This window comes from Melopsittacus undulatus, chromosome 16 (genome assembly GCF_012275295.1).
Source record: "Melopsittacus undulatus isolate bMelUnd1 chromosome 16, bMelUnd1.mat.Z, whole genome shotgun sequence".
Taxonomy (NCBI): Eukaryota; Metazoa; Chordata; class Aves; order Psittaciformes; family Psittaculidae; genus Melopsittacus; species Melopsittacus undulatus.
The window spans coordinates 1,998,911-2,019,017 of record NC_047542.1 but is presented as its reverse complement, the minus strand read 5'-3'; the positions used below and the strand labels follow the sequence as shown (position 1 = coordinate 2,019,017).

General features: G+C 53.9%; 1 protein-coding gene across 1 annotated transcript; it reads left to right on the top strand.

Annotated features, from left to right (window-relative positions):
* The first annotated feature begins 828 nt into the window (after nucleotides 1-828).
* On the top strand, nucleotides 829-19,626 carry SLC26A9 (solute carrier family 26 member 9). Its single transcript, XM_005143203.3, has 21 exons — nucleotides 829-886; nucleotides 6,901-7,042; nucleotides 7,648-7,787; nucleotides 8,083-8,193; nucleotides 8,472-8,647; nucleotides 8,813-8,977; nucleotides 9,504-9,656; nucleotides 10,000-10,082; nucleotides 10,305-10,452; nucleotides 11,110-11,223; nucleotides 11,595-11,672; nucleotides 12,254-12,349; nucleotides 13,586-13,692; nucleotides 14,202-14,271; nucleotides 14,504-14,596; nucleotides 14,761-14,877; nucleotides 15,395-15,697; nucleotides 15,901-15,955; nucleotides 16,344-16,489; nucleotides 17,151-17,228; nucleotides 17,801-19,626. Exons 2-21 carry the CDS (start codon nucleotides 6,918-6,920, stop codon nucleotides 17,846-17,848), a joined length of 2,406 nt encoding a protein of 801 aa, XP_005143260.2. The 5' UTR covers nucleotides 829-886; nucleotides 6,901-6,917; the 3' UTR covers nucleotides 17,849-19,626.
* Nucleotides 19,627-20,107: the final 481 nt, after the last annotated feature.

The window sequence follows — 20,107 nt, the reverse complement described above, 5'->3', positions numbered from 1 at the left end:
TCCCTATCCCATCTCATCGTCTGCAACATCCTGACTGGTACCCAGTTCCTGCACTCCTGAATCCCTCTAGGAGGAGAGGAGACCACGAGCCCGGGCACAGCTCAGCACAGTGGTGACAGTGGAGACTGAGGACACAGGGGAACAGAGCCCACACCTTTCACGTGTTAAATAGAATCATGGAATGGCTTGGGTTGGAGGGTCCTTAAAGCTCATCCAGTTCCAGCCCCTGCATGGGCAGGGACACCTTCCCCCAGCCCAGGCTGTTTCCTCCTCTGGTGGAAGATGTCCCCACTAGGCCAGGAAGTGACCCTTCCCCATTCCTCTCATCCCTTTGAACCTGGAAATAAGAAACTGCTTTCCCTGTAGATCCCCTCTTCAAAGCCCGAGCTGCGGGGTCCAGCGCTGGCACAAAGCTCTCCATTGTCCATCCCAGAGACAGAGCACAAAGGCCGGGAGACGCTGCCCACCTCATCCAGGCCAACAAAAGCATCTTCTCCCACCCCGGGTCCAAAGCTTGTGTGGGAGGGGGCCGGGTGATGGTGAATATGAGCTATTGTCACCGGGAGCACAGAGCGACCTGCAGAGGTGATCAAACAGCCCAGGCCAGCGCGGGAAGGGGTGGGGTGGAGGGGGACATCCCAAATAGCCCTTGTCCCTCTTCAGCTCTCCCCTTATCTCCCCGACTATCTCCTGGGCTTAGCCCGGGTGCACTCGCTGGCAATTACCTGCCCCAAGCCAATCAGGCGCCGAGCACAGCCCTCGGTCCCCTTCACCGGGTGGCTTATAAATGAGTCACGGGCAGGCTGGAGCTCAGCCCTGGCGCAGCTCCTCAGCTGCACCTCTCGCATCGCAGCTCCCCTCCAGCATCGGCCCTTCCTCGGCACAGGTAACCCCGCTCCAACAATCGTGCTCTTTGTCTGGGTGGGCGTGGGGATTTGCACAGCTCCGGGTGGGAGCTGCACTATTTGGAGAACTGGCACTTCTATTCCCCCCCACACACTTCTCTTTTCTCCCTCCTTCTGCAAAAGGGGGTTTTCCAGCAGCAGATTTACTCAGGAATTAGCAACACCAAGGATCCAAGAGCTTGATTGATGGAGAGAGGCTGGAAGAGCCAAATATGTGACTTCATTATTGCTAGAATAAATCCTGCCATCTTATCCTGGCTGGCTCCTGCTGCGCTCCATAAAGGGGGTTGCCTGGGATAGGAGAGGCAAAACCAATGACAGAGCATTTATATATATATATATTATCTATATTTATATATTGATGTGCCACTTCACACGAGTTTCATTTATATAACTTATGTATATGTTTCTGGGTCCTTGTTATCATCAGAGCTTTCTGTGCTTGAGACAATGGAAAGTGGTCCCTGCCCCGAAGATGCTGCAGAGTTTGCACATACGGGCACCTGGAGGCAATGGGCGAGGAGCAGTGTTTGTGAGCTGGAATCTAACCTAGGCAAAGGCTCCTAGCTCCTAGTGCATGGGTGCATGTGGGCATGCAATCAGATGAGGAAGGAGTATTAAACCTGAGAATGGGAAGTGCTCCCAGACTGGGCACAGCATCTCCCGCTGCTCTCAGTGTCATTTCCTAGGATGTTTAGGTCCCGTTTGGGCAGTGGCTCTCATGTGCAGATAATAGAAGATATCCCCATAAGCCTGCTCCACTGGGTAAACTGCTGCTCACGCAGCGGGGATGCTTCCGCTCTGCCCTGATAAAAGTCACTCACACCTCATTTGTAAGCAAGCTGAAAAGCTGGGGACCTGTCCTAATATTTCCCTTGGAGATAAGTCCTTGCAGTGACATTTGTTGCTGGCTACACTCTTTTTCTGCCCTGAGCCAGAGGTTTCCTGTACAGAAACACTGTCTCATCCTCGACTGCTGCGACAGGATGGACTGAGTGACCCCAGAGGTGTTTTTCTTTCCCAAAGGAGCATTAACAGCAGGAGTCCTGGATAAGTGCAGCAGTGCTGCAGTCTGCAAACCTGGTAATTCCTTGGGATTTGCATTGCCCACCTACTCTTCAAAGGCAGAGGGCAAGGTCTGTGTTGGAGGCATGTGGAGAGCAGGAGGCCACAATGGGTCCATCCCTACAGCCCTACACCCCAGGCTCTGTGCCCACTGCCTGGCCTCAGCCCAGCCCTCTCTTGCCCTGGATGCAGCAGCACAAGGAATGGGGAGTGAGGATGAGATGGGGAACAAGTGGATTAATCAAACCACACAAGGAACAGGCTCCGTCAGCCCTGTGTCAGTGCGGGGCAGATCCCCCATGCCCTCGGCATGCGCTGCATTGAACAGCATACAAAGAGCTGCTGAACTCAAGCATTTTACTTCACAAACACCCTTTGGCTTCACCTGCAGTAGATGGCAGATGTCTGCAGGTCTTATGCTGGTTACCAAGTGCAGAGCTAGTTTGGTTAGAAACTCGTGTGAAGTGGTACATCAAACATTGGCACCGGCCCAGCGATGGCAGAACAAGAGTCCGGCTCTGGGCTGGGTCACTTAGAACCAGCAAAGAGGCATCTGCCCGATGGAAATCACCTACTGAACATGCCAAATATTTGATCTAAGCAAAGGAAGAAAACACTGATTTAATGCCTGGCTGCCCCGGGGCAATGGGGCAGGAGTGGAGGAACTCGGCTGCTCCCAAAGGGGGATGTTAACACCGAGGCTGCAGCACGGGATGGAAAGGTGGGAGCTGGAGGGAAGCAGGGATGTCTCCTCCCTGCCCTGCACCCGTGGTGGGCAGATCCCTCCGTGCCTCCCCACATCAGGCAGGACCAGTTAACACCTCCCAGCACCCCTCTCCCTCCTTCTCCATGTCCCACTCTGTCTGGAGTTCATTCCATCAGCCATCATGATGGGTCCTTGCATGCTGCTTGGGGTAAAATGGATAGAAACAGCTTTTGCTTTATGAACTTTATGGGCTCTGGCATTTTGCCTTTTCTGAGGCTAAAAGCCCTTCTCGGGATAGGATGTTTTCCATAACTGATCTACCTGTGCTCCAGCTTCAGCCTCTGCTAAACCCCAGCTCCAAATGGGAGCGTTCAATGTGTGGCACCGCACGTGCTGGCTGCTCAGCTCCCTGGAACAGCCATCACTGCCCCACTGCTGCCTCCTCCCCCTCCCCACATCACCAGGAAAGGTGATTTTACCAATATGCTTGTACCAGAAACGTGGGACCCAGATCTGGCTTTCCCACTGCAAGGTGCTCTTCAGTTGCAGACAAACCCTATTCAGAGCCAAAGGGCAAATGAAGCTCAATTAGATCAGAGTGATTTCAGCTGTGAGGAAAGAGGTGTGAGCAGTGGCTGAAGACAGTAACCCCTAGGAACACACTGGAGGTCCTTGGATTCAAGCTCCCAGTGTGGACCATCACCCACACTCAGTCCTGATGCCAGGAGGTCAGGAAGAGGGAACAACCCAGGAGCACCCAACAGAGGTGAATGACACAACATCCTCCTGCAACCCCTGAACTGACTGACACCAAAACCTCCTCTTCCTCCTGCCTGTGTGCTCTGCAGCCCAGCTCCACACCAGAGGTGTGAAAGGGGAGGGAGGTGGCTCTGCGACAGGACTGCAGCATCTGGCCCTGCAGGCCCAGCAGTGCAGCCTCCCTGTCCCATACCCCAGTGGGAAGCACAGTGCAGGTTCCAGGGCAGGAGGTGACAGGTTCCTCACTGACCTTGCAGCACTTGGGCCCTTTCAGCACCTTGCCCCAGGGCTTCCATGGCACCTGCAGCCAGAGACTGGAGCGGGAGGCTGGGAATTGCCATAGATTCAGTGCTGAGGGCACTGATTGAGGGGACCTGGAGTCAAGACCTTGTCCTGGTGTCGCAACCGAACCCTTGCACCTGTGCTTGCCTTGTGCAGGCAGACCTTGCCTCCTGGGGTAGGGGGGAGCTGCTTTTTACAACCGGTTCTTGGGCAACTTTGCTGGGAAAGAGGTGTTTGTGATGAGGATTCCCCCAGACCTCCATCAGCTGAGCAGCAATCAGCAGGATCTGTGCGTGCGTCGCCTTGTGCAAGGAGAAGGGGGATGGAGAAGGGGGATGGAGAAGGGGCAGACAAAGGAGGAAATGTTATTTCCAGAGAACTGACTTTTGCTCCCTAAAATGAGCAGAGGCATTCCCTGAATGTGCAGCTCTTGCACTGGGATCAATCTGGGCCCTTGTATCACATGTAAGGCAGTGAACAGATTGCTTTCCCACTCACGCTCCTCGGCCTCAGTCCCTTTTCCATGCCTATGCCAGCGAAGGCAAGTGGCTCTATGCCAGTGGCTCCTATCAGCACTAGCCAGAAACCTCAATGTGACTTTCCTCTTCCCAAACACAGCTATCACCAGCACAGGGATGGAAGATAAGAGCTCAGTAAGTGCATGCGTAAGAAGAACACTGGAAAAAGGTCCATGCTTGGCATGCACAGGCTGCTTTGAGGCTGCTGGGGCAGGGATCGGGCAGGTAGGAGCCGATGGGTCTCTTCGCTGATGCCCTACTGGGACAGTATCTGTCACCCACGTCATGCTCTCGGAGCTCAGCAGCTCTGCCTTCAGTCGCTGCCTGCTCCAATGTCCTCAGCCTGTCACAGCTTCTCAGTGCATTCATCAGTGGGGACAAACTTCACGCTCCTCAGCATCCCCCACCAGGGCATGGGCGGCCTGGAAAGCTTGGAAGAGGAGCTCTGCACTTGGAGCTCTTCCCCCAGACCTTGTCCTTTCATTGCCACACCATTCTGGAACTGACCTGTGAACACCCTGGTCCCCAGCACTCTGCTTCTCCCTCCGTGCCCATCGCATTGCTCCAGTGACCTGCCCCTGCCCTGCTCCTATCCCACCACCACCAGCACAGATGGGTTTGCCTTTTGTTCAAGGAGCAGTCCCCCAGTTCGTTCCCTTTAATTCTGAAGTCTCCGAGGTTTAACCTGCTGTTTGATGTAGGGCAAGGCCAGTGATAAGCCAAGGCAAGAACCTGACTCTGTCCGAGAGGCTGACATCATTAGCCTGTTTGTTTAAGATGGAATTTAATCATGGGGATATTTTCCCCTTGATACTTGCCTTGTTTATTATTTTCCCTGATTGGCAGCACTTTCGCTCAGCAGGGAATTCATGAAGGAGCTGGGATAGAATTGGCCGCTCCAGGCTGGCTGGTGGCAGGCAGGTGATGGAGCCCAGAAGGGAACCAAGAGGGGCTTCTTGCCCCAGAAACTGGGGGGGTTCTCACCCCTCAGCTGCCTGTTGCTGAACCTGGACCTGGGCTACACAATGGAAACTGGCAATGGAGAGCAGAGCTGTGGGGCTGGCAGCTGGGTATGCTGGGAACCTGCCCAGCAATGGGAGCGGGAGGCAGAGACAAGGCTCCTGCAGCCTGACGTGGGAAAAGCAGGGAATGACTGCTTATCTGATGGGCTTCTGGTATGAGCGTCGGGACTGGGAAAGAGCCTGGGACACTTCTCAGTGTTGGCCTGCACCAATCCTCTGAGAGGTAAAGCTTGGAATTGCTCTTGGAAGGGTATCTCTAGCTGAAAGGGAGCCGCAGGGACTCCAGTGCCTGCAGAGGGCACTGGATTCAGCACCGGGTAATGCAGGAAGAGGGACACAGGGTCATAGCATGGATTGGGTTCGACACGTCTCCTCTTTGCCCTAGCTGCCCTCCAAGGATGTAGGCTGGGGTCTCTCCAAGAGCCTGGAATCAGAAACACAGCATTGCTGGAGCTGATCTACAGCAAAGGCACCGGATTGCCCCGAGGATCACTGCAGGAGTGGGGTCCATGACCTCCCTTTCAGGTCCCATTAGCTCCTATTTGCATAATGATCCCATTGACCTAAATTCTCCCAAGTTTCAGCTGCCTGCATCATCCTTCCCTTCCTGCCCTGGCTGCTGGGCCGCTGCTCCCTGTTACTCACATCTTCCAGCCCCTATCCCAGGTAACTGCTTATCAGCGAGGGCTGACATTAGTCCTGTGGATGGGCATTTTTCCAGGGCACTCAGTGCCTTCAACAGTGCCGAAAGGGGAGAGGAGGATCTGCTGCATTCAGATCCCTCTGCGAGCTCTCAGCAGTGGGGATGTTGTGTCTTGGTGCATTCTCCTGCCTGAATCACCAGCTTTTTCCACCCCCTCTTCCACTCCTGTGTTGGGCAATGACCCACTTAGATAGAAACCATACCACAAATAATTACCAAGATCCCTGGTTTATACCTGACCACTTCCTTCCTCCACTCCCAGCCTCTCCAGACTGATTCTCCCCACCTCCAGGGAATCGCTGCTCATATTAAAATGAGGGTTCTGTGGAATTTATCACCTTTGGTAAGACCCAGACACCAGGCAGGACTAGCGCATCCGGATATTTGGGCATCTTCATCACTGAAGTGAAACAGCAACAGTTATCCTTGCGCACATCGCTTCCTAAACAAACCAATTGCTTGTCTCATGGCAAGTGAGGAACGGGAAGGCTGCTGGATGCAAATGAGCCCCTTTGGCAGTGGAAATGAGCCCTCGGGTGGAAACTGCCTTTAGTCAGTACCTGCTTTGCCTTGCAAAGCCCGGCCAACCCTCCTGGCAGGTGGGGAAACTGAGGCACGAGAAAGGTCAAGTGATTCACCCAAGGCAAAAAGGCAGTGACTGGCGGAGCTGTGATTGCCACCCCTGCTCCTGTGCCACAATCCAGGGCACGCTCCGGTCCCCTTCCCGTCCATTAGCATCACCTCCATGGAGCTGGGGAGCAGCAGCCCCTGGTGCCGGCAGAAGCCACTCCCAGGACCTGCCCCTGCGCCACAGGGAAACTATTTAGGGTGGAGATGTGTGGGGAGGGCTCCAGGTGTCCGGTCTGTTATAGCGCAGGTGGGGCCGGCTCCACTCACATTCCTGCCTCTGCTTTTCCCTCTCGTTCTGTGCCGGGAGCAGAATCCAATGATCCAGAGATGAACCAGGCCAGGCCTCGCTACGTCATCGAGCGTCCTGCCTATTCCCTCAGCCTCTTCGATGAGGAGTTTGAGAAGAAAAGCAGAACTTACCCTGTCGGGGACAAACTGAGGAACCTCTTCAGGTAACAGAGCAGGGCTGAGCGGAGACCAGGCTCGGGCTGGAATTCACACCTGGGGATGCAGTTTCCATATCTATCCTGGGAAACCTCCATGATGTTCAGGGCTTGGGTGGATGAAAGGCACAGGATAAACACAAATCGTATTGAAGCAGGTGGAGCTGGTTACTCACTGCTGGCAGGAGCGGTTTGCACTGAGCATGGTTGGGATGCTGGGGTCTTTGCCAAGATCTGTCTAATAGGGATGTTGGGATGAGAGGGGTGGGTTACTTCTTTCAGCTTTCCAGGTGGAATATCCTTTTATCAGCTTCTTGATTAAAACCAGCACTGCTCTTCCTTAAAGGAAGATTAACAATTGTGCAAATAAAGATGAATAAGCTGGCTGAGCGCTGCCTTGGAAATCTAGCCCCATTGCTTGGAAGAAGGGAGGCAGTAGCACAGGGAAACAAGACCATACATGTTAGCTGGCAGAGACAGTGCATGTGCCAACCCAGAAGCAGTCTGGGCTTAGGATTTGGTGTGGGAGAAAGACTGAGACATTCCTGGGATGACCCTTCCTCGTTGCCTTGTTTCCTCCCTTCTTCTGTGCTTGTTTCTCCCATCTCCTCCAGATGTTCAGCATCCAGACTCAAGCTCATCCTCTTCAGCCTCTTCCCAATCCTCGTGTGGCTTCCCAAGTATAAAATCAAGGAGTATATTTTGCCTGATGTTCTCGGGGGTGTCAGTGCAGGGACGATCCAGGTGCCGCAAGGTGAGATGCGCTGACTCGGGATCACTGGGGGAACAGCACTTTGCCAGCGCAAGGAGATGCCTGCACAAGTCCAGCTTGGGGGGAATTAGCTGCCTTTATTGATGATGCACATAGACCCAAGCCCTCCCTCTGACCTGCTTGTCCCTGTCTTCCTCTGTGGTGCCCTTCCCTGCCCTCTTTGGCCTCTTCTGCCCAGAAGGCAGCAGCCACAGCACCTTCTTGGAGCTGGTATGAGTGTGAGCATGGCAAGGGGCTGACATCATCTGCACAGATCCATTTCCCTTGTGTTTTCCAGGGATGGCCTTTGCACTACTGGCCAATCTGCCTCCTGTCAATGGGCTCTACTCCTCCTTCTTCCCACTGGTAACATACCTCTTCCTTGGGGGTATCCATCAGATGGTCCCAGGTAAGAGTCTGTGCAGCAACCGCCTGCACAAGGCAGTTAAGTACTGGCTGGGAATACTCGGTGTGCTCCAGAATAGAGATGTTTGGTCATGTTTGGTCTGCCAGGAGTTTATGGGATCCCATATTCTGGCTACAGAGCAGGATCTCACCCCAGTAACCCATGGCCACATCCTGCCACAGGGCTGGTTGTAGCGATGGGCTGGGTGACCCATTCCAAGCTCCTTCCAGGACAGGATGCTCTCTAGAGAAAGCCACTGACATCACTGTATTGTGCTGCAGGTACTTTTGCAGTCATCAGCATTATTGTTGGCAACGTCTGCAATGAGCTGGCTCCGGAGTCGGACTTCCAGTACTTCAACCACACCACTAATGAGACCAGCGTGAACACCACAGCCCTGGAGGCAGCCAGGCTGGAGATCTCGGCCACCTTAGCCTGCCTCACTGCCATCATACAAGTAAGGACCTGTATGGCTCCCACCCGGAGTCAGCCAAGCAGAGCTGGTGGCAGGAGGTGCTAGGAGAGCCCTGCTTGGAGTGGGTGATGCCTCGGAGCAGAGGGTTTGGGGTATCCCAGTTTTGGTTGACATGCTCCTGACACCCCCGTGTCTGTCCTGCCCTAGCTGTGCTTGGGATTCGTGCAGTTTGGCTTTGTTGCCATCTACCTCTCCGAGTCGTTCATCAGGGGCTTCATGACGGCAGCAGGGCTGCAGATCCTCATCTCCGTGCTCAAGTACGTCTTCGGCTTGACAGTCCCGTCTTACACCGGGCCCTTAGCTATCGTCTATGTAAGTGGGTGCCTTCCCTGCACCTCCTTCCCCAGTGACCACCCCACCGCAGGCACCCGGGCAGGGGGGCTTGGAGAGAAGGAAAGGGTGGAGGGAGGGGGATACGGATGTCCCATGCTGCTGCCATTGTATTTCTTTACAGTGTTACCTATTAGTTTCTAATTAGAACTAATGAAAGGGGCCTGGGACTTGGGGAGAACATGAACTGTGTTTTACAGCAGGAGTCTTGCACAATTGTGATCAATGGAAACTTTTCCTACAAGCAGGATTCCCCATTCCTGGGCTTTCCTGGATCTCCCATGGATGCATCCTCCATGGATGCAGCCAGAAGTGCATTTAAGTGGAGAGCACAGCCCCAGGGCTGGTTGCTGTTCTTAGCAGCAGGGTTTCTAGCACTTCTCTCACCCTCATCACACCTCAGGGTGTTTGCAGTTGATTGTGCTAACAAATGATCTCCATTCTGCTGCCCACGTTGTCCAGAGTCTCTGGTTCCCTTTGACACCTTCTCCTCTTCTCTCCCCTTTAGACATTCATTGATATTTGTAAAGGTCTGCCCCAAACCAACATGGCCTCCCTGGTCTATGCCCTGGTCAGTGCTGTGCTCCTGATCATTGTCAAGGAGCTCAACCTAAAGTACATGAAGAAGATCCGGATGCCCATCCCCATGGAGATCATCATTGTAAGTGACACGTGAGCTGTTCCTTAGGTCCTCCAGGAGCCAGTCCCTCCCCTTACCTGACAGTAGAGCACCAATACCGTGACTATGATGTGGTCCCCACATGTCTTGGGCCATCCTTGTGGAGGATACCTCTGATGCCCATCTCATCCCTGTTAGGCTGTACCTGCATCCTGGCGATGCTGAGGATGAGGAACATAACTCCTCATGCAGAAGTTCTCTCCTTTCCTAGCCCAAATCTGGTGCTAATTTTGCACTGTCAGTCCCAGGAGTAGAGCAAGCTCAGTGCTCCTGGGAGAGCTCATGCTCTGTCTGCTCACTGCTCTGTTATTCTCTGTACTTCCAGGTAATAGTTGCCACTGCCATCTCTGGCAGCTTTAACATGCCTGAGAAGTACGGCATGCCAGTAGTTGGGAAGATCAGCATGGGGTAAGTGCATGTGCGGATCTGACTCAACTTCCAGCTCATTTTCCTTCCTCCTCCTCCTGCAGCCTGGAGAACACCTCACTCTTCCCCGCTGTGTGACAGCCCCTTTCCAGGACTGCCACCTCCTTACACAACCACCACCTCCATCCGAGCCATCTGTGGGTTATGACATTCCCAAACACCCACTTGTGTCACAGCTGCTTCCCTCCTCTGCCCTGAGCGCAGGTTCCCAGCACCAACACTGCCCCTGGTGCACAAGTGGAAGGACATGATCGGCACTGCCTTCTCCCTCGCCATCGTGAGCTACGTGATCAACCTGGCCATGGGGAGAACACTGGCAGCCAAGCACGGCTACGACGTGGACCCCAACCAGGTAACGCTTGGCCTGGAAGGAAGCAGCCAAGGAGCTCTCAGGCATGAAGGGAAAACCTCAGCACATGAATGGGAGGCTGTCAAACGTGCCCTGCTCGTGCAGCCGTGCTGCTCCCATGCATGCAGGCTCATGTGGCAGCTTGCCATGGAGGGGGGATAGGGGATGGCAGATCCACCTCTGAGAGCCTGCAAAGGGATGGAAGCCTCAGGCTGAGCCTTCCCTGCGGAGCTGAGGCTCCAGCCCTTGGTGCTGGCAGAGGCTGCGTGTTTGCCGTTGTTGGAGCACAACGAGCACGTGTGTTCCTCACCTGGATTCCTGGTGTGTCACCCAGATACTGCGAGAGGCAGGACATGAAATAATCCTCTTTAGTCATCCCTGGCACAGCGGCAGCTTTCAATAGCAGCCACACATACCGCATGGAGCCCTGCCCTGAGTGTGTCAACAGATGACAACGTGTTTATATGGAACCGTGCTGCCAGGTTTCCCTGCCATAGCAGAGCCCACCTCAGCTCTTAGGGCGAGGAAAGGGTCTGGGACACACCACAGGGTCCCTTCCCTGGCCACACTATGCCAGGCTCAGGCAGCAGCTCTCCTGCCCCGCAGCTCACACACCCTGTGGCTTCTCTCCTTTCTGATGCCATGTCCCTGTCTCCATAGGAAATGCTGGCCCTGGGCTGCAGCAACTTCTTCGGATCCTTCTTCAAGATCCACGTCATCTGCTGTGCTCTCTCCGTCACTCTAGCCGTCGATGGGGCAGGAGGGAAATCCCAGGTGAGCACCTTGTCCTCTTGCTCTCTTCCTTACCTGGACACAAAGCCCTGCAGGAGCTGCGTGCTGCCGGCCTGGAGTGCTTCAGGCTGCTGGGGTTAAAGCAGAGCTTCCTCCCTCCCAGCCCCATTCCATTCCCGGGATGATTCTCTGGATCGCTCACTGATGCAGGGCTGTAAATCCCAGCCTGGATTCCCTGTCGGAGCAGCCCGAGGGAGGGCTGGGGTTATCTGTGGGATCTGCAGAATCCTCACCTCTGTCTTACTGCAGAGGGCAGTTATGCCATGGGCTGGAGCAGCAGGAGACAAACGCCCGGGGGTGTTTAGGAAGCCCCTGATGTCTCTGTATGTGATTTCTCTCCTCCTTTGCTGCAGGTGGCAAGTTTCTTTGTGGCCATGGTGGTCATGGTGACCATGCTGGCGCTGGGCATCTACCTCGAGCCCCTTCCAAAGGTAACAAACATCTGTGCAAACAGCGTGGCCACTGCATCCCTCACTCCACACACCCGAGGAGGGCAGAGGCTTGCTCCAAACCCCTGATGCAAACCCCTGCCGGCCCCGGGTGCTCCTGCCTGTTTGCATGGAGGCTCCGCAAGCGAGAACAGTCTGAAGGATCCCACCCGGAGCCAGGAGAGGTCTTTGTGTCGCCCGTTCCCATCCACAGAGAGGGCTGGAGCAGCTCTGCTCTGGAGCCAGGCTGAGAGAGCTGGGCTGGGGCAGCCTGGACAAGAGAAGGCTCCTGAAGGGGAGACCTGAGAGCAGCTCCAGTGCCTAAAGGGGCTGCAGGAAACCTGGAGAGGGGCTTGGGACAAGGGATGTAGGGACAGGCCAAGGGGAATGGCTTGAACCTGCCCGAGGGGAGACTGAGCTGAGCTCTTAGGCAGAAGCTGTTCCCTGGGAGGGTGCTGAGGTGCTGGCACAGGGTGCCCAGAGAAGCTGTGGCTGCCCCATCCCTGGCAGTGCTCAAGGCCAGGTTGGATGCAGTCTGGAGCAGCATCCACCTCCGGGCTGATCCAATCCCCTCTCCTCCTCAGTCTGTGCTGGGAGCCCTCATCGCAGTGAACCTGAAGAACTCCCTCAAGCAGCTGGCGGATCCATTCTACCTGTGGAGGAAGAGCCGGCTGGACTGCGTGAGTGCTGGGGGCAGGAGCAGCACAGCCCCACTGGGCAGCAGCTCTGGGGGGCAGGAGGATGCTATCAGCCCCCTTGATGTCTTGGTGTGATCCTGGCTTCCAAGCCTTCAGCACCAATGTCCGGAGCAGCAGCAGAGCCCAGCTGAGCACCCTCATGCTCAGCGCACGGCTCACAGGGGCCTGAACTCTTCCCTGCTCTGGTTAAATGCCAATCAAGCCCGGGAGCCTGTTTGCCCAGAACTAGCCAAACCGGCCCTGCTCGGTGCCAGAGTCACACAGCAGCCCTGCAGGGTGAGCAGAGCCCTTCGCGGGGATAAGGACCGCAGGCAGGGGTTGATGGACAAACCCAGGCAGGGTGAGGGGAGAGAGGGTTTGGAGGTGTCTGACATAAACCAACAGTGTCTGACGGGTGTGCGGAACGGAGCCAGGTCCTGTCAGCACCTGGCACACGGCCTGTGGGGGAAATGAGGAGACCAAAGGGGCTGGGCTGGGGCGAGAGCTGCCCCAAAGCGGGGTTCAAACAGGGCTGGGGATGGGGGAGCGGAGCAGGCGGAGGGCTCACGGGGGTGGGATCGGGAGGGGAAGGCACCCTCCATCCACACAGGGAATCATGGAATGGTTTGGGTTGGAAAGGGCCTGAAGATCCTCCAGTTCCAGCCTCTGTCACAGGCAGGGACGCCTCACACCTCACACTGGACCATGCCACCCAAGGCTCTGTCCAGCCTGGCCTTGAACACTGCCAGGATGGAGCATTCACCACTCCTTTTGGCACCCTGTGCCTCAGCACCCTCACAGTAAAGATACCCAACCTGAACTTCCCCTGTTTCAGCACTAAGTGCAGGGATCCCTCACAGCCCAGGGTGAAGTTTGGATGGGGGAAGCCCTTCTTGTCATCTATAGGCACAATGCATATGAATGAAGATGCTGAAATCAAAATTACCCTGATTTCTCCAAGGTCAAAGTCAGGTTTTATCAGGGTTGAGGATGGGATTATAATAACCTGATGCTGATTCTCAGAGGCCACGGTTATGTGGGTATGGTTATATGAACTGGATGATCCTGAGGTCCTTTCCAACCCAAACCATTCTATGATTCTATGAATTCAGGTCTTGGTCTTTTCACCCTGAGCTGTGTAGTTCTTGGGGTGCAGGATATCAGCACAGAGCCATCCTCCATCCCTCACCATGCCCACGGCAGAGGAAAAGGTTGTGCCCTGCTCTTCTCTCCCTGCAGCTGGTCTGGCTGGTGAGCTTCCTGTCCGCCTTCTTCCTGAGTCTTCCCTATGGAGTCGCTGTGGGTGTGGGATTTTCCGTGCTGGTCGTGGTTTTCCATACCCAGTTGTAAGTACCGGGAGCAGCCCCACAGAGCAAAAGAGAAGGAAAACCTCCCGACAGATTCCTTTTAGGAGCGACCCCTGGCCCGTGTGGGGCAGGAACGTGCGGCAGGAGCCCGGGGGAGTGCAGGTGTCCTCCTGGAATGTGCAGACAGGAATGGCAGGCGCTAATTTACTGCGGGCCCCGTGCACATCCCAAGGCAGGGGAAGGCTGAAGGAATTTGCTCCAGCTGCCTGCATAGTTCCCAGCAGAAAGTCCTGCTCGGAAAAGGAGCGAGCCCCGTGGATGGGTGTGAAGGTTTCACACTGGGTTTAATCCATTAAAGCCCTTTGTTGCCATTTCCCAGCCTGGGATCTCAAACTGCTGACTCCTTGGGGTTTTTACCCTATAGACTCTGCAGGGGTGAAATGGAGGTGTTTTCATTAAGCCAGTTTTCATCCCCTGCTATGGAATGTGGAGCGAAGCAGTTTGCTTCTCTCCATCTACTCTAATGCTGATTGCCTCTTCTCTCCCAGCCGAAACGGCTCTGCCCTGGGGCAGATCACTTCCACTGACATCTACAAGAACCCGAAAGCCTACAACAAGGTAAGCAGAACCACAGAATGGTTTGGGTTGGAAGGGACCTTAACACAATCCAGTTCCAACCCCTGCCATGGGCAGTTGAGCATCCATTCCTTGCCACAGTGTGGTGAGGACACTCGAGCCCATGAGGTTGGTTGCTGCTGGTTGCAGGGGTAGCAGGAGAGCTGCTGCTCTAAGCCCCCATCACCCTGCACCACCCCAGCAGGCCTGAGCTGAGCTCTTGTCTCTGTTGCAGGTGCATGAACTCAATGGCATTAAAATCGTGACCTACTGCTCTCCACTGTATTTTGCCAACTCAGAGATATTCCGGGAGAAGATCATAGCCAAGGTGAGCACTGCCCTAACACACTTCTGCTTGCAGCCGGCCCCAAACGGACCTTGCTCCCTTTGCCATCGCTGCATGGGCTTGACTCAGCCTAGGATGGGCACATGCAGCAGTCCTGGCTATGGGGCTGAACAGACTATGCCAAAGCCAACCCTCCTTTCCCACAGACAGGGGTGGACCCTAGCAAAGTGTACCTGGCCAGGAAGAAGCACGTGAAGCGGCAGGAGAAGAGCACAGCACAAGCACCACCAAACCTACCCAAACTCCTGCTGAGGCAGAACAAGGTAACTCAGTCGGGGTTCCTGTGTTGATGAATAAGACCCCAAGTCCCTGTCAAACAGCTCCTCTTGATGCAGGATCTTCTGCACTGTCTTCCTGACCACATTTTGCTTTCTTACCTTCCTACCCCCATCTCCATTCCTCCCAACAGCCAAAACGTTAAGATGCAGGAGAACTGCAAGTGGCTGGGATTAAGAAAGCTGCAGAGATGGGAACAGGGTGAATGATCTGCTAGGAACTGGGCTTGCCCTCTCTCTTTAAAGATGCCCTTTGCCAGCATTTCAGTTTAGAAGTGCCCTTCTGAAGCACATTTCCCAGCTTCACTGGAGCAGCCTTGAAGCATGTGAACAGGAATAACTTGAAATTAACCTAATGTACTCCAAGCCCAAGGGACATTCAGTCCAGCACCAGGCTGGAGTTAGTCCAGATAAAACCACTTCCTGCCCCGACTACTTGAGGTGCATTCACACGTCAGGATCTCGCCTTGCCCTGCCCTGACTGTGCATTTCTGCTTTGCTGTAGACCTTGTCCTTGCAAGAGCTCCAGAAAGACTTTGAGAGCAGCTCTCCGACAGACACCAACAACAACCAGACGACTGCTAACGGTGCCAGCATCTCCTATGTGACATTCCAGCCCGCAGCCCTGGGCAGTGCTGGCTCCGGTGAGCTGGGCAGCACTAATACTGTGCAAGGAAGCACTTTCCTGCCTGCAGCAGAGCTTGACCCGGTGATGACAGCACCGCCCTACGTCAGCTTCCACACCATCATCCTGGACATGAGTGGAGTGTGTTTTGTTGACCTCATGGGCACAAAGGCACTGGGCAAGGTCAGTTCTGCACTGCAAACACAGGCAAGCAACAGGCACCTTCTGGGCAGCTCAGATAAAGGTGTTTACCCTCCTCACCAGAGGCTTTCTCCTTCAGCATTCCCAGGACACGTGGAAAGCCCTGGGTAGAAGACTTCATGTATAAATACACAGCTGGAGCAGAAGTGTTATTAATCTGCTCTCTCCCTTCTCATCCCTTCTAGTTGTGTTCCAGTTACCAGAAGATTGGGATTAAAGTGTTCTTGGCAAATGTGCAGGGTAAGAATCCACACTGAACATATTTCCATGTGATCCTCCCCTATCCATGTGCCCCTGCAGACAGATCTTTCTGTGCTCCTTATGCAAACTGTGTGAGCTGGCAGCCTTTTGACGGACCAAACTAGCCCAGATGAAGAAGAGAACAGAGCAAAGGAAAGAGGAACCCTGTTCTCTGTGTGTGAAGTAGCTCCTTTCACCTGGGAAGGGAGAGGACGGGAACTTCTCCATGTTTAGCATGTAGGAAAATAGATCCCTGCACTAATTCCTGCAGCAAACCTGTTTCTTCTCCATGCATCCCAGCCCTACTTTAGCTCAGAGAACCACTGTCAACCTTCAGAGGCTTCCTTCTGTGGTTTCCTTCTCGCTCATGGGCCTTTCCTTTCTTCAGCTCAGGTTTACAATGACATTAGCACAGGAGGAGTCTTTGAGGAAGGAGGCCTGGACCGAAGTCACCTCTTCCTAACAATCCATGATGCTGTCCTGTTTGCACTGGCAAATATCAACGAAGTTGTCCACCCGCCCATCTTAGAAGAGGTAAATTTGCTCCCCAGGACTTCTCCAGCTCACAGGGCTCTTCTGTGAGGTTTACACACTGCACAAAGGCAGAACAACCCAATACTGCACCAGTCTAAATCCTAGGAAACATTTCATCTCCTAATTCAGACGTATGGGCTGGCACCTATGGATTGAATGGATTCAATCCCCACCTGGGAGATGAATGCTGTCCCAGCCTGGGGAAGCCAAAAGAGCTGTTCCAACACTACGCTCTCATTTTGGTGCTGGCTGGGATATGCAGCTGCATACAAAGGTAGAATTTGAGCCCTAGAAATGAAGGCAAAGCACATTCACCAGTGTCCCAGCACCTTTGGTGGGAGGAGGAAAGGCAGGGATGTGGCACATGCTCACAACACAGGCTACTTCCCCAAATACAGGCTGGTTTATTGCATGGTAACTGGAGCTGGAAGCAGGGCAGCATCAGTCAGTTACCCCCTGAGAATAAGTGAAGGCATCTCCTTTCTCAGCAGAGAATCTGCATGGCAGCTCAGTCAGAGGAGATAAACCCCTGCAATGGGATTCCTTCTGTGCCTCTTCTTCCCGGGCATTTCCCTGGGAGCACTTGGGATGTTTTGAGCCTTTTTCATCCCTTTGAACCCCACACTCTGCTAATTCATGGGTTTGGTTCTTTCCGGCACAGAGGCCAGCCCAGACAGAGCTCTCCATCTATGATGAGTCTGTGGATGAAGGCAGCACAGAGTTCAAGAACCTGGAGGAGGTGAGTTCTAGTGCCAGGGTCACTTGTTCAGCTCTGGATATAAGGTGGCAATCAGAAGCTGTGGTTGGGATTGATGGGATGGGCAGTCCCCTGTGCCAGGCAAACTGCTACACCTGAACAGTGATTTAAAACCCCTGTCATGAGCTCTGGCAGGTACCTGGATGAGGAGCTGCTCTGGTTCCCCACAGGGCAATCCTTCCATCCATTCTGGGTCACACAGTCAGACCTGTGGTCTCCAGGCACTGGGGTGAACTTGGAGAACCAGGTTTAGCTCAAGCCCAACAGTCCCTAGTCAAGTTTTTCAGCACCCTTTGTTAATGCTGAAGTTATCTGCACCCACTGAACCCTGGTCCATGGGAGGAGACACATTCCAGCGCTGACCTTCCCCATGCTATCCATGCACAGCTGGAAGCACAGTGACCTCCCTGCCATCGGCTTTCCCTTGCGGAGCAGGGCTGGGAAGGGCTGGAGTTTCTGCCCTCATTCCCCTGTGACCAAATGACTTCTGAGCTGTGCTGCTGGGTGTGTGCCATGTATCATCCCTAACCCAGCGCATCTTGTGTGCCCTTTAGGAGATGTTTGGAAGCATGTTCCACTCAGAGACCCAGACAGCTCTGTGAGCACACAGGGAGTCTCAGCACAAGGGCAAACCCTCCCAAAGAGCCTCCTCTCTCCCATCCCTTCGTGAAGAGCTGCACTTCTACCTGGGGGATACAACAAGTTTGCAAAGCAAGAGGCCATCACACCTCTTGAACTGGTACATTCCTCCCTCCATCCTGCTCTACTTCTGGTCTTGAGAGCAGGCTACAGAAACCCTGTGGAACCAGGAACTCAGGAAATGCCATCCCATGAACTACAGAAGTGCAGTGAGTTCACTTCAAGGCAGGTGCCTTAACTCAGAGGACAATTACTCACCATTGCCAAGGGACCCAGCATTCAAACTGAGATCTGAGTGTATTTTATGCCTGCAAGTGGGGGGCAGTCCAAGTGAGAGCAGGACCATCTCAGGCAAAGGAGCCTGCCTCACTAACACAAAGCCAGGCAGCTGGGAGCTTCATCATCCCCAAGTCTGACGTTCTCTTCTATTGGAGTGATGATAATAACAACTGCTATTCTAGTTTCCTTTTCTGATGCCTTCCCTTCTTACCCAGTGCTGATGTTGTGACAGTAATGACAAGTTGACAATATAAAGCCTGAAAAATCAAAGCATAAGCCAAGGCTTAAAGCACCCCTTCTTTCTTCAGTGCATTTCAACCTCCAATATGGCTTTTACGGCAATAAGATTAGAAAAGATTTAAGATAAAGACACATTGCAATGAAAACCATTTCTCTTGTTTGAATTGCAAATCTTCCTACAGAGTATTGCCAGCACTGGGATAAAATGCGAGAGTCAACGAGAGAAAGTGAACAGTAATGGAAGCAAAAGTGGACAGTTTGTGATCTTCCCATGAATGCAAACAAATAATGGCCTTAATAATGAAAGTAAATTATAATTTAAGAAGCAATTTCTATTTTATTTCTCTATTAAAAATATCAGCAAGCTTTAACGCACAGGTTTGAGCTACCTATCCATTATTGAGCTGATTCCCCAGCACATTGCTAGAAGGCTCTGGGGCAACACTGGGGCTTTCCTCCAGCTCCCAGATGTCTCATGTAAGGAAACCAGAGCTTCATGCACCATCACAGACACCCATCCAGGGAAGCAATAGCAGGACTTTGCTGCTTTGGTTTTAGGTACCTAAGTCACCATTTCTCTACCTCAGTTTCTGATTATGTGGTGCAGAAAGAAATACAACCAAAGAGGGTTGGTTTCTAACAGGAAAACCCCACTAAGTAATGGTTATTACTTCTTTTAATCTCAGTAGTGCTTTTCCCAGAACCATGTATATAGCTTGTTCTAGAGATAAAATAGAGGTGAATTCTCTCATATTACTCATGGTAATAAGTACGGTAATGATAATGGTCATGGTGATTACTCATGGACTTTTGCTACTTCCCGAGCGCTGCTTTTACTTGTTCACTGGAAGAAAGCAACCAAGTAAGTGGTGCAATGGAACAAGAAACTCTCCTGCAGCAGCAGTTCCGTGGTTCTGTATCCCTGAGGTGCAATCGCACAACATCAGTGGGCAAACGGCACTGCTGCAGGCACAGTCTTCATTTCCAAGTGCATGGGGAAGTGAATTAGGGAAGCTGAAATCAACGCCGGGGTTGGAATATTCGCATTTCCAGTGTCCCTTTATTGCTCTCCAAGCCAGCGCTGTTGATGTGTGACGGCTCCGAAGCCTCACTCCATAACCGCAGATGTCCAAGCAGCTCAGAAATGTCTGTAATTTATTTAATTTAATGTTGGTTTCATCCTTTCTTTGTGATAATAAAGAACGCGTGAACACCGCTCTGCCGCGGCTGAGCTGAGAGCCGGCTCCCCACAGCTCCCATCCAGGACACGTTATGATCGAACCCAGGGGCACGGCCTGGAGCCGGGCAGCACCGTCCCCATCCCACCCCACTGCCCGCTGCCCTCCTGCCTAACCTGTGCCCACAGCCCCTCCTCACGGGCCCCTCTTTCCCCCCCAGGCACGCTGCGGGAGCAGCATCCCGAGCCCCTGCGCTGTCAACGGGCTCCAGGCGCTCCCGTTCTTGCTCGCCGAGGCCCCAACTCGTGCCTTTGGCACAAGAAACCCTTGATGCCGTGCGGAGAACCGAGCACCACCGGGCACCACCGGGCACCAGTGGGTACCACCGGGCACCACCGGGCACCACCGAGCACCACCGAGCACCACCGAGCACCACCGAGCACCACCGGGCACCACCGGGCACCACCGAGCACCACCGGGCACCACCGGACACCACCGGGCACCGCCGCCGCCATCGCCAGCAGC

Excerpts from the sequence above, each read along its gene's own strand:
- SLC26A9 (XM_005143203.3), top strand. The coding sequence starts at position 6,918 with ATGAACCAGGCCAGGCCTCGCTACGTCATCGAGCGTCCTGCCTATTCC. Across the intron at positions 8,978-9,503 it reads GGCCCTTAGCTATCGTCTAT|ACATTCATTGATATTTGTAA; the intron begins GTAAGTGGGTGC and ends TCTCCCCTTTAG. Across the intron at positions 14,597-14,760 it reads GGGAGAAGATCATAGCCAAG|ACAGGGGTGGACCCTAGCAA; the intron begins GTGAGCACTGCC and ends CCTTTCCCACAG.